Below are 13,511 nucleotides of genomic sequence, written 5' to 3' on the forward strand. Positions count from 1 at the left end.
GTGTAGGACTTGTATTACAGGGCTAAGGCATAATCCCATGTATCCCTATTAATGTTCAAACTCCATTTATTCTTAAAGATCATAGGATAGGGATATTAGTTCATGAGTCTCTGTTTCTCCCTATCTCTCTGTGAAACTCTCTTTAGAGAATGTATATGTTTCTGGATCTGTTGTTTTATTTTTGTATCTATTTCTCCCTTAATTTTAAAATTTAGATCCAGCTGCAGTTGACATAAAAAGGCTTCTCCATCCTTGTTAAGAAATGTGAAACAAGTTGATCTTTTTTGAGGTCAAACAGACCTCCTGAGACAGTTCTTTTCTAAAGAGTAGGGTCTAGAGGCAGTTATAGAGACAGAGCTACTAAATTAAAGGGTGTTGATGGGGAATTTAAAGAGAATCTTTACTCACAGATACAGTTACTTATCCACTCTTTAGAATTCACTCTTTAGGAGTAAAATAAAATCAAAGAGGAAGGATTTAGTTTCTGGCTTTAGTTGAAATTTGGGAGTGCATGTGCTCTGAATACCAAAAATCTGAAATATTATTTAGCAAAGTAATATGAGTCAGAGAAAAGCATTAAGGTGCATACATGAGCCATTGGTTCTTATGACCCAGTAAAGGGAAAGAACTTTGATTATCTTGTTTTTCGTTCCTCTTCAAGAGAAAATATTTAAGTACATATTTAATATATAGCTACCTTGAAATGCAGAATGTTTTTTCCTTTATTTTCCATTTTAAATAATTTAACTTTTGAAAATAATATGTGCATGATACATAATTCAAAGCCTATGAAAGGGTCACCAAGTGAAAAGTAAATCTCATTTGTGGCACTGTCACCCAGTCGTCTGATACTCCTTTCCTGGAAGCAACCATTCTCACCAGTTTCTGGGGTTTCCTACCAGTGGTGTTCTATGCATAGAAACATATATGTATATGTGTGAGTGTTCTATAAATACATATTTATTCTATGTATACTATTCTGTATCTTGGTTTTTTCGTTCAACAATATATCTTGGTGTTGATGTCATCTAAGGAAGCATAGAGCTACATTCCCAGAGCTAGTTTACTGGGGTGGTAGTCATAAGAGGGATTGGGCTCCCCCTAGTGTCTCCATTCAGTCTTTGAAAATGTATTTCATCTCTATTTTATGCACTTCTATTCCAGTTAAGCTATAGTTTGGTAAGAATATAAGCTAACATTTTCTGATGGATTTACACAGTGGAAATGTTCAAAGGAGAGCCACACATGAGGGGGCTCACCTATGGGGGGAAGGGTGACAAAGCTGTGCCTTTTTCTTCAAGTCTGACTCTTGTCCTTGCTTTTGCCACCCTAATTTACTTGTCTACCAGTACACCTGACTGACTTTCACCACCAAGAAATCTATGCTATACAGGATATGAAGTTATGTCTTTACAGACTTACTTAGGGCCCAGAACTTAATTGTCAAAAGTTGATATGTATTTTCAGCATTAACAGTATTTTAAGATCTAAAGTAACTTCACAGGTCTCAACAGCTAAAAAAACCCCACAAAAAATAGGAAAACAAAAACAAAAAAAACCTCACCCACCAACATTAAATCTCCCCAGGATAGAGAACTAGATTTCTTGGATTAAAAACAAATATTGAATAGAATTAGGAGTTCATTGCTTCCTTAAAATTTGATTAAGCTTTTCCTAACCAATTTGGAAAATATTTAACACTTGTAAACTATTAAACCCTGCTTTAAATATGGTCATTAAATGATTATTCCATTATAAAAGATAGATTTTTATTTTACAGTAGAAAATAGGAAAGGATAGGAATTAAGTTGGCACATCAATTAACAGAATGAACAACAGTAATATCTGCATATCTTTTAAGGACTTCTAAATTATTTTAGTGTTTCTTGAGGTTAGAGATTAATCCACATTAAAGAACAAATTGTTTTTAAGACAATAATGTTTTCCCATTGTTTTTATTAGATTGTCTATAGCTGTTTAGATTGTGGTTTCATTTTACTTACCAAACCATATTAAGGCATAAGAACCATTAGAGATTGGTGACAGATACCACAGATCAAGGGGCACTGGCAGCAGTAATAAAGTTATTTATTGCTAACTATACAACAGAAAGGCCAAAAGATCTAATACTGAATACCTGAATTTTTCATTTGTTCTGTAGTAGGTATCCAAAAGAATCTAAATCTGCTTATGTAACATTATTTGGTGTGGTCATATGCCCAAAATGAAACAGATTCTATGTCTGCTTAATATAAAATAATCCACCTAAATGGTGCGAAGCAAACGAGAGTGCTGGTGTGTTTCTTAAGCTAGTGTATTACTTAAGAAAATGTTACGTTTTACAGCATTTCTGGAGCTTCCTTCCAGGAAATATTCCTAATTGGCTTTTTCAGGACTCTCCTATTAAATTTTGTAGATTGAGTAACACAAAAATAATTTAAGACAAGTGTCAGCTGGTATATTTATCCAGGACTCTGTCAGTATTGCTAGGGATGGGTTTAACTGAGAAAAGTTTTCTCATTCAGTTAATATCGGGAATGACTATAGAATGACATTACACTGAAGAAATGTTTCTGCCTTCAAAGAAATTTGAAAGACTATGAACATTTGACCAACATGCTTTCAAAAAGCATAAAATATTTTCTTGGAAACGCCAGACTATCTACAGGTAATTTGTGTTCCCTAAGTAGAGTGTTTCTTTGTTAGCACAGGGGAGCACACGGTTTCCTAAAACAGCCAACTGTGGAATTACTTCTGCCCAGACCCTGGTTTTCTGATATCTTTCTAGAAGCATTTTAGCAAATAATATATTTCCTTGTGTTTGCATACAAAACTCAAAAGATTTCCCCACTCTCCCCCACTTTAAACTCTGTAGTCAGAAACCTGGGAGATTTCTTTTTTTTGGAACGTTGTCCGTGATGAGAGATAACCAGTCTGACAATTTGCTCCTCGTCACAGAAGCCTGTGGTTCTTTCCACGAGCTGATTTTAAATCAGACTAAGATAAATAGTATTTATATTTGTATGCACCTTTTCTCAATTCCTCATAGCTAATACCAACTGAGAGAGCAGAGAATTGGCAAAATAATGCTAGGACAATAATAATATACAGCATTTATTCAGCACTTACTATCAACCTGTCACTCACTGTGCGAAGGACTTGACATTGTTTTGTTTATCCTTGTACTATATATTTACCCATTTTCAGAATTTCAGAAGCCTAAGATTACACCATTAGTAAGTAGTAGAGCCGGAACTTAGTCCCTGTCTGACACTAGCCAGAGCCCTTAGTCACTACTTTAAATGGTCAAGAATTGTATATACGAGTACTTAGTAGGTTTGGAGGCCTTCCTTAATGCTGATATTCAAAACTATGTAAAAGGCTAATCTAGCTTTTACCGTATTTAATTGTTAGGCTTTGGGGATCTGTAGTATACACAAATCTTTTGATAAGTGATCCATATTGTAACAGATTTGACCATGTCATCAATCCACAACCCTTCTTATAAACTTCCTTTGTGCCAAATTTTCATTGTTTTCTTAATCACAAAACCATGTTACTAATGTTGTGTTCTGGTTTGTTTTACAGTGATCCTTTTCTGTATGGCTGCCCTAATATTTCCAATAGGATTTTACATCAATGAAGTCGGAGGTCAACCATATAAATTACCCAACAACACAGTAGTTGGGTCATCATATGTACTTTTTGTCTTATCAATTTTCTTTACAATAGTAGGACTTCTATTTGCCGGCAAAGTTTGTTTACCAGGCTGATGAATGTCTGAATTGCTTGACTCTTATTATTTTTCATTTTATTTTATTTTTTTATTTTTGGAGGGCGGGGAGGACAAAGGCAAGGCATCTGAGTAGTCATCGCATAGGAAGATGCTTAGATGAAACTGATGCTGAAAAGAAAAAAAAAAATGCTTTGATTTGTTCTCACTATGCACTTTGGATTTAAAAACAAAAAACAAGGAGAGCCTTTTCCATAACCAAATACAGACAATATTGACTAAATCTCCTGAGCATATTCAGGCAGTCAGGTCTGCACTGTGATAGCAACCTAGTGAAGGAGAATGCTTTATACTGAAAAGCATGTGGCCCTTTGTGACTCTGTTGTTCCATTTTTAACGTCTAATGATTCATTTGAGGGAGGAAAAAAATAAGTCTAAGTATTTATGAATCATGGCGGACCAGAGGGATGCAAGAGAAGTTCATGTGGGGCTGGCCTCACCTCCTAAGAAATTAGAGTTCACAGCTTCCTTGTAATGGTATGAGCCTTTGGCACCAGAATGGATTGCCATTGCATTACCGCACCAAGAAGCCAATAGATCAAAACTCGTTTGCTAAAATGTATGTAAAAATTCTGAAATTCCCTATTCTCTGTGTACAAAAAAAAAAAAAAAAATCAAACACTAAGAAACATGTCGTTGGGGGGTGGGGGTTGGGTGGGGGAAATTTTCCTTATATTTATATAAATATATATATAATATATATATTTTGCTGATGCAGTATACAGTGTGTATATATGTGTGTGTGTGTGTGTGTGTGTGTGTGTGTGTGTAAATTTATATACACACACATGCAAACAGTCCCTGGAAGAGAACTCTGAATGCTTTGCTAGCAAAACACTGTGGTGTGCAAACCTAGAACTCAATAGAAAAAAAGCCATTTATCTGAAGGCTGCATAGTGGAGAGAGTCTTCAGTTTACCTCATTCTTTGTAGCAGCCCTTGATTTTAACAGGTTTTTGTAATAGGTACAAATAATCCCATACCTTTCTAGGTGTAATTTTAAGTTAAGCTAAAATTCTTTGTAGGGTTAATTTATTTGTTTATGATAGTAGAAAGTAAGATCATGTCAAACCTTATAATTTGGGGAATCTGACACTATTTAAATTATTGGCAACTGTTGTCTGTTGTACAGAGGTTCTCTTTTTCTACTGGCTCGTTCTGTTACATTAATAAAGCATTTTATATGTTTAAGCACACAACTTTACAGAAATACAAAATTCACTAGTAATATCAATTTACAATATTTTGGCTATTTATAACATTAACTTCACTCTGCCATAAAAATTAAATTTATGTTTCTTTTCATCTAAGCATTATTAATAATCTCCTTTACCAAAAACCTGAGCAATACAGTATTTTCTTTAAATGCTATATACCTTTGTTTGCTAAAAGCTAACATTTTTGCATTTACTTTAAAGGGCTGTACTAGACCCACAGCTTTACACTTCTTCCAGAAAGAAGCATTGCAGCTAACCCTTGAGCCCACAGAGTTTTAAAATATAGTATTTCTCTTCTCCACATCTCCATGTCTTTATGTCAATGCTTAGTTGTTTTTCCAGGTGAACACAATAGATAATCTCCTGTTTGAAATGTGGGGCAGGAGGGTTTTTCATGGCAATGGAGTCTTTCATGGCAACGGCAACCGAAATGTCCCTATCAGAAGAGTTAGGGTACCTTGTTTCACACAAACTGAAATGAATGCACTGTATTGTTTTGTTTTTTTAATGATTACTTCAGAGATGGGGCTGCCTCCCCAGATATTCAAGGTATGAAATGGAGGAGCCTGATGTGTTTCACACTGGCTTGTTTGACATTCATATATCTTACTGTTAATTCAGCAGTATTTTATTGTGGAAGAAAACCCCAGTGTTTCAGCTCACTCAGGAGTCAGGTAAGAGGTAGACCACCACTGGGGTGAGTTCCTTGAGTGTGCTGGGGGCATGTCACACATTTCCTTCCCAGAGTCCAAAGAAACCTCTAGGAAATGCCTGAGGGAGACTAATTTTCCCCAAGTATTATGATGTCTAGTCAGTTCTAAGAATACCACTGGACATGTGCTATGGACATTTGGGATGGCAGTTCCCATTGCGATTTGATTGGACCTCAGTCAAATGGATCACTTTGAAGGAAAGCTTTGGTTGTCACCATTATACCACTGAAATAAAGGGTTAGCAAAGTATGGTTCAAATTAACTTATGATATGACCAAGAGCTTTTCTCTTCCAAAAGATGAATTTTATTGTAAATAGTTTCTCAATATATTTTTAACTGGATCATGAGCATGGGGAGAGAAAGTTTCTCAGCTGCTAAGAATTTCCCCACTGTTTACGTCTTTCACTCACAGTGGTATTATTGCATATAAGATTGCAGAATTTAAGGTTTTATTTGTATCTATTACACAAACCATTAAATTGTCTTTAATTTCATCATCGTCTTGGAGGTCCAGTGCACTAAGGGCTGATAGGGGAAAACTCCCTCTAACCAGTCAGCACTCTAACCCAGGATTAAAACCATCCCATCAAGTAGTATGTGAAGTCAAATCTTTGTACTCTTCCAGACCAAACATTGAAATGGACTCATTTATATAAAATTCTATAAATCCTGTAAGTGAAAAGATAGACAACTGTCAGCAGTTGCTTTTAAAAAGGTCACTATAATAAGTACTATATAGTACAGTATTAATTTATAGCAGGAAATCATATCTTGTAAACTGTATATAAAACACTGTTTAATGGTGCAATCATTTGTCAAATTTTTGTCTGTTACATTGTTTTTAGAGTGTGTGCATTCTTCTCATACCTAAGAATATCACTGTAAAATCTGCTGAAAAATATTTATAGGTTTTATTTGCACAAGACTTAATTAGTTTGAAAGTTTTGGAAGCTCCTATTGAACATGCCTAAACATCTGTAAACATGAAAAATCTTCAGTTCATTAAAAGCAAACATATCAGTATGATTCTTTCCAAAGGTAATCCATGTTCTATGTTGTTAACGTGTGTATGTAATTTTTCTGACTCTTCTACTTCTTATAAGCCTATTTTCCGTTTCATTTGTTTTGTTTTTGAAGGACGGCTCTTTTTTTTTTTTTCTTTTTAATGTTCTAGATGACCAAAACACTTCATTGGTTTTTACCCTTTTGCCTAAATCTTTGAGATCCCCACTTGACGTTCTGTGAATTCACTGTTTAATCTCTTAAGTAAAACAATGAACAGTCCTGGTGACATACAACCAATTGATTTAGAGGAAAGACCCTGAAAAAGTATTGGAAACTAACTTTGAATATACTACTCTTAGCTATTATTTTGCATCATGGGCTTCATGGGAGGAACATGTTGCATTTATTTTGTCTTTATTAAAAGACTACTGGCCACAGTTACTCTGATTGTAGTAACTGTTTTATCAACCCAATTTGATCTTCTTTAAAATATTAAATTTACATTCAGAATTCAAAACTGTAAGCTGTCTTTCAGAACTAATTTTTGAAGGATAAAAATATATGAAGGAAAAAAGTGACCTGTGTAGGTTGGATTCCCTACATAGGACTTGTTAGTTATATCACCTCAAGAGATTTTAAAGTTTGTCATCAAGGCCTGTATATTACCCCAACTTTATTAAGAATTGTTTTCTAATTGGTTATAACATTTTTCGATTAATAGTTTCAAAACAAATTGTTAATACAAACTGTATAAAATGAACATAATTTTCTTCACTTGTATTTTTGTTATTGAGCAAGTTTATCAAAATAAATTGTCTACTAAAGAAACTAAAAAGGCTTCTATTACTTTGAAATAAGCTTTGAATTTAAAAATTTATTTCAGAAATGAATTTCTTATAGAGGTTTCACATATTCACACAGTGACACTTCCATGCCTCTTGGTTTAGTTTTGCTGTTAGCATTGTGCCAGGGGAATGTCTCGCCTCTCTTCTGCCACTCTCACTCCTGGCTCCCCCTTCGGGAGGAGATGCTATTAATGTTCCAGAACATGGATTAGGCTATGTTTACCAATAAGAAGAGGCACTCAGCAATAAAAAACCACACACATGTGGCACTCTCTTCATCATGTTTCCATGGACCAGGAGAGAGATACTGAGCCAAGGCTCTCATTTTTCTTTCCTTTTTTCCTTGCACATCGACCTAAACCCTTTCATCTTTGCTTCATTCTTCTGTTTTTACTTTATTTCAGGCCAAAGTCCTCTTAGCTTGTAAGATTTTAAAATTTGGGTTGAAGGAGCAATATAGAACCCTTTGGTCTCTAGACTTATCCGTGTGCTCCATCACAGCTTTACTGTAACTCTCTCTAGGGGTATCAGGAGTGACCTAGCCTAATAATAACTAGTAATCAAATGGAACACTATATTTACCCGTTGCTGCTGTTTCTCCTTTATATGGCCTCTGCAGGAGCCTCTTGCGGAGTTGGGAGTTTAAGACAAGGTAGGATTTGGGTGTTCTTGGCTTCTGGACCTTAACGTCATCTTCTTAGGGTGACCAACCATCCTGGTTTGCCTGAGACAGGGCTATTCTGGGACATGAGACTTTCAGTGCTATAACTGAGAAAGTTCCAGGCAAACAGGGATGAATTGGTCACCCTACCTTTCCACCATTCAGATCTTACCCTGATTTATAACACAGATTAGAGGTATTTGAAGAGTTCTTTTCTACTGGAAATTGTAATGGTTGACTAAATACTGAACTTCTAAGAGAGGGGAAGGAAACACTTTTCTTCTCTTTGGTAATACTGTAGGAAAAGGCAACAGACTGTCTTAAAAAACAATAACATGGGTGAAAAAATTATTTTGAGTTACTCTTCCATCAAATCCCTTCTAACCACTGTATGAGAAGATTATAGGAAAAACACCAAGACTAGTGGACTGTGGGCTCCTTTTATGCAAAGTCAACTCTTCTGGGTCACAGTTACCCAGCAACAAAATAAAAGTAGTTATTTATAAATTGTATTAAAGATAGCATAATGCTGTATTATTTTTTTAGAATTTTGGTTCTTTTCCCAGCAGGAAAAAAAAAAATGCTGGGATGATATTTTGAAGCACATTTAAGGTTTCTACAAAGAAGCCCCAGTTCCAAAGACTAAGACCACCCAAGATTAAATTTCAAGAAGAAATTTTTCATGACACTTGTAAAATTTCAGAGCTGGATGAAATCTAAAAGCATGTTCAGTGTTTCCATTTTCCAGATGAAGAAATCAAGGACTCAAAGGATTATTGACTTTCTCAGAGTCACATAACTAGGTCTCAGGACACTCAGTGTAGAAAAGAATGTCTTTGACAAATAGGCCTTGGACAGTTTTTGGCCTAGGACAGTTGTTCAAATTCTATAGCCACTTAAACGAATCTTTCTTCAACTAATCTCCATCTACTTCAATTCATCCAGATCATTTCTGCCAAAATAATCTTAACACAAAAGAGACTTTTCACTTCGTTATTCGAGTTCCTGTCACGCCAGCAGTCTACAGAATGATATCCAAACTTCTTTAGCATAATACTGAAAACCCTTAATGAGCTGGCTTCAAGCTGTCTCATCAGCTTTATTTCCCATTATTCTCCCTTTTCGCTTTTTACTGATAAACCAGCCTATTCTCCATTCTTTTACTACACCTTGCTCTCTCTGTCTTAGCTGTGCCTGTATGACCCCCCCGGCCCTTGCAGTTTCTTTAATCCCTCCTCTATTTGAAATAATCTAATTTTTTGTGCTTTGTTTCTCTTTTGCTTGTACCTCTGTAACAGAACTTACTAGAGGGGAATCGACTGCCTGGATTCAAGTCTCAGTTCCACAATAAAGCACTTGATAAATCACTTAACCTCTGTGCACCTTGGTTTTCTCATCAGTAGACCGGGCCTGATAGTACCTACCTTATAGGGTTATTGTTGGTTTAAATGAGATAAAGTGTGGAAAGTTCTTGGTACATAGTAAGCCTCCAAGTGTTAGCTGCTGATGTTATTAAACACTTCTCTATAACTAGATCATAAACTCTTGAACTCCAGGAATGTGGATTTCTCATAGTCCAGAGACCTGACACAGTGCTTTATACATGAATTATCATGATTAAATTTGGGGCTAGGTTATAAAGGAAAATTATGAAACTATATTTCCTGGAGATGTGAAAGGCCCAGTCACCTGTCTTCCAGGATTGTTTCAGTGAAATTTTTCCTGAAAGCAGAAGCTTGCATAGATCATCAGCCTTTATAAGTAAGTGTGGTTATTTTACTGGTAAGTATTTGACTGTATAATATGCCAGTCTTGCTGACCTCCTTAGGATTTCTCTGGACTCAAGACCCTTTACTACTAAACTCACAGTGCTCTAATATTGATACTTATACAGAGGACCAGGATGATGCAAGCACCATGTCGATTCTGAAGAGAACTCTCTGGAGCCTTCTTCAAGCTTGTGGGTTCTCCGTTCTCTTGAAGCCATCCATACATTTGGTATGTTTTGCAGAGACTTGGTTCTGCCAAGATGGTTTTAATTATTTCTGCTAAAAGGAACGGACTCAAGGATTTGATCTCATTTTAGATGTGGTTATCCCCAACTGGCCATCTTATGGCGCATTTTAGTAGATACTTCCAATGTGTTTGGTCACCATTAAATCAATCTCTATTTATTATCTCTCGGGGCAAGTCAGTAAAATAAATACCGTGTCCTGACTCTGGTACTCTTTTCATGTTGTTTAAATACTTAATTTAGTTGTATAAGACAACTCAAGTATTTTCTTTAATAAAAAAAATAAAAAACCCTTTCTTTTACATTGCTTTGTTATCTATGGCAAAATACAAATGCAGTTGAAGAACCACCCAAAAAAACCCCTTCCACTATCCACTCTAGGGGAAAAAAAAGAATCCACATATCTAAGAAAGTTTTTTACTAACTCGTCTTCTACATATTTTGCTAATTAATTAGTGAGAGTAAAATGGACTTGTGTGTTGCAGTCCCACTCACACACACCACTCAAATACTTCACCTCATTTCTGCTTTCTGGGTCATTGGTAACTTTTTTTTTTTTTTTTTTTTTTTTATTTATTTATTTTTGGCTACGTTGGGTCTTCGTTTGCTGCGTGTGGGCTTCTCTAGCTGCAGCGAGAGGGGGCTGCTCTTCGTTTTGGTGCGCTGGCTTCTCATTGCGGTGGCTTCTCTTGTTGAGGAGCACGGGCTCTAGGCATGCAGGCTTCAGTAGTTGTGGCACGTGGGCTTCAGTAGTTGTGGCTCGTGGGCTCTAGAGCGCAGGCTCCGGCGCGCAGGCTCAGTAGTTGTGGCGCACGGGCTTAGTTGCTCCGTGGCACATGGGATCTTCCCAGCCCAGGGATCAAACCTGTGTCCCCTGTATTGGCAGGCGGATTCTTAACCACAGTGCCACCAGGGAAGTCTCAGTAACTTTTTCTCTTGTCCTAAGTGCTACTATGGAGAAGGAAGTTAACATGACCCTAAACTGGGACAAAAGAATTTTTTTTTTACAGTAACACCTGTCTGTAAATTTTTTCTAATGAATATAGGAAATTAAAAGTTCCCTCCCACACAATCCACCTTCCAGAGAGTACCACTGTTGACAGTTTATTAGGTATTCTTTCAGACATTTTGCTTTCTCTACAGTGTGTATGTGTGTGTATGGTGTGTTTATATGTGTGTGTGTGAGATGGGTGTGTCCTATTCAGTTGTTTTAACAAAAGCAAGATCATAGTATACATAACTACCACTACTTTCTTTTTTAACTTATGATGAATATCTTTCAGTGTCAGTAGATATAGATCCTCCTCATTTTTAATGGCTGTATAGTATAGATAGATACCTTTATTACACACTGTAGAGATATAGACATATTTCTCTTCCCCTGTCGTTGTACATTTAAGTTGTTTCCAAGTCTTTGCTCTTACAAATAATGCTGCTCTGAACTTAGCCCTTCGATGACAGAAACCTCCCAAATATCATAATAATCTGACACTCTAACTGAAGCATATCAAGTACTCTATTAAGGCAATTCATATTTTTTGAAAAACTGTGGTTAACAAATAGTGGCATTCATAAGAGTTTAGAGAAAGAAACTAACATTAAATTCACGTTGTGTTTTTCCATATGTCATCTTAATTAATACTCCTCCTATGAAACAGGAGATAGTATTATATAGATTAGAAAACACTAAGGATCAGAAGGGTGAGCAATTTACCCAAAGTTCTATTAGGGAATCTGGGTTTCAAACCTAGGTTCCCTGACTTCAAATCTAGGACTGCTTCTGCTGTCCCACATTGCCAGTTTGGCTAGTCTAAATGAAATAAAAATAGCCTGTCCCAGTTGCATGATTCCTTGGCTCAGACATGAGCAGCTAAATCTATGGTTTGCTGCTTCTGGATGTGGAATGCAAACAACCATAAAAAGTAGTCTCTACTTGTGAATATTACATGTTTTGTTGAAAGAAAAAAATTCTGTAAGTTATTAAGTCATGTTTAATCTGCCATCATTTCCTGCTCATTGTCAAGATTTCTGCAATCATTGCTCAGTGGTATTTTATAGCGCTTACTTCCTTGACTGGTGAATTATACCATGTTATCCATTGGTTTTATCGGAACCCGTTTGAGAATTGAACACCCAGGGAAATTTTCCCAAAGAAGCTATCTCCTATCCTCCTTGTTAACACTTTAAAAAATCAGCTAGATCCCTTCTTCCTTGTTGGTAGGAAATCTATTGGCCATTGGGGATACCCTAGGGTTGTGCACAGATCCATGGCTGAAACTTTAGAAAGTCCCCTCTGGTCGTTTGTCATTTGCCTATACCCATTGCTGCTGAAACATCAACTGTTCCAGGCCGAATGGTACAGTAGTTCCATAGTACTCAATCCCACGCTTGGGGCATGGTAACCTTTGGTGAGCTGTGAGCCCCTATGCCTCTGGACTTTCTTCCTGTATGTACCGAGGACCCATTTCCTCTCAGGTCTTGCCATCTCACCGCTGTTGCTACCAAACACGGGGCAGGTCCCTCCTCCCTCTGATTTTTCAGATCTGATTTCTTGACCTCTGTTTATCTGGGGACTGTTCCCTCCCCTTTGGCTTTCCTCAGTCTTGTTTGCCTAGTGTCCCCTTCTTTGGTTAAACAAAACAAAACAAATAAAACAACAAAAACAGCTCTTTTCATGGGGCTGATTTCACCCTCTGGCTCCAGGACTAGGTGCAGAAACCAGGTCTGGCCAATCAGAGTCACAGTGATTCGTTCAAGAATGAGCATGTCCTGTGACTAAGCCAAGCCTGGGACTTTGCTGGAACTGCTAGAAAGGAGTTGTTCTCTTTCCTTCAGGGCGCTAACAGCTATGGAGGGGAAAGCTTAGTGCTGACGTCCCAAGTTTACCAACCACTCCTAAAGAGCCTACCTAGGAATAAAGCCATCACAGAAGAAAAGAAGCTGAGAAGTGGAGACAGATTTCTGTTAACATTTTAGCCTTTGGATCAAGCCATGCCTGAAGCCAGAACTATCCCTGGATTTTTCTTTTATCTGATCACATAAATTCCCTTTTTCGCTTCAGCCAGTTTGAACCGGGTTTCTGTCTCTTTTAACTGAAAGAATCTTTATATACTTTCCCACTTTCCTCTTGACATTAAACACATCCCTCACGTCCCGTGCTTTGGCATGTCACTTTATAATCTTTCAGGTAGCTTAGGCTTTTACAAAAGACAGAAAAAACTCTTGACTTCAAGACGCTTCTTTTTTTTTTTTTTTTTTTTTTT

General features: G+C 36.7%; 1 protein-coding gene across 1 annotated transcript in view; it reads left to right on the top strand.

Annotated features, from left to right (window-relative positions):
• MOSMO (modulator of smoothened) overlaps positions 1-3,773 on the top strand; it is a 55,221-nt gene extending 51,448 nt beyond the window's left edge. The window contains exon 3 of the mRNA XM_007466285.1: positions 3,589-3,773. Coding sequence (XP_007466347.1) covers positions 3,589-3,773 — 185 coding nt within the window. The remainder of the gene's footprint in view (positions 1-3,588) is intronic.
• The last annotated feature ends 9,738 nt before the right edge of the window (positions 3,774-13,511 follow it).

The sequence above is a fragment of the Lipotes vexillifer genome, unplaced genomic scaffold (genome assembly GCF_000442215.2).
Source record: "Lipotes vexillifer unplaced genomic scaffold, Lipotes_vexillifer_v1.1 scaffold783, whole genome shotgun sequence".
Classification (NCBI taxonomy): Eukaryota; Metazoa; Chordata; class Mammalia; order Artiodactyla; family Lipotidae; genus Lipotes; species Lipotes vexillifer.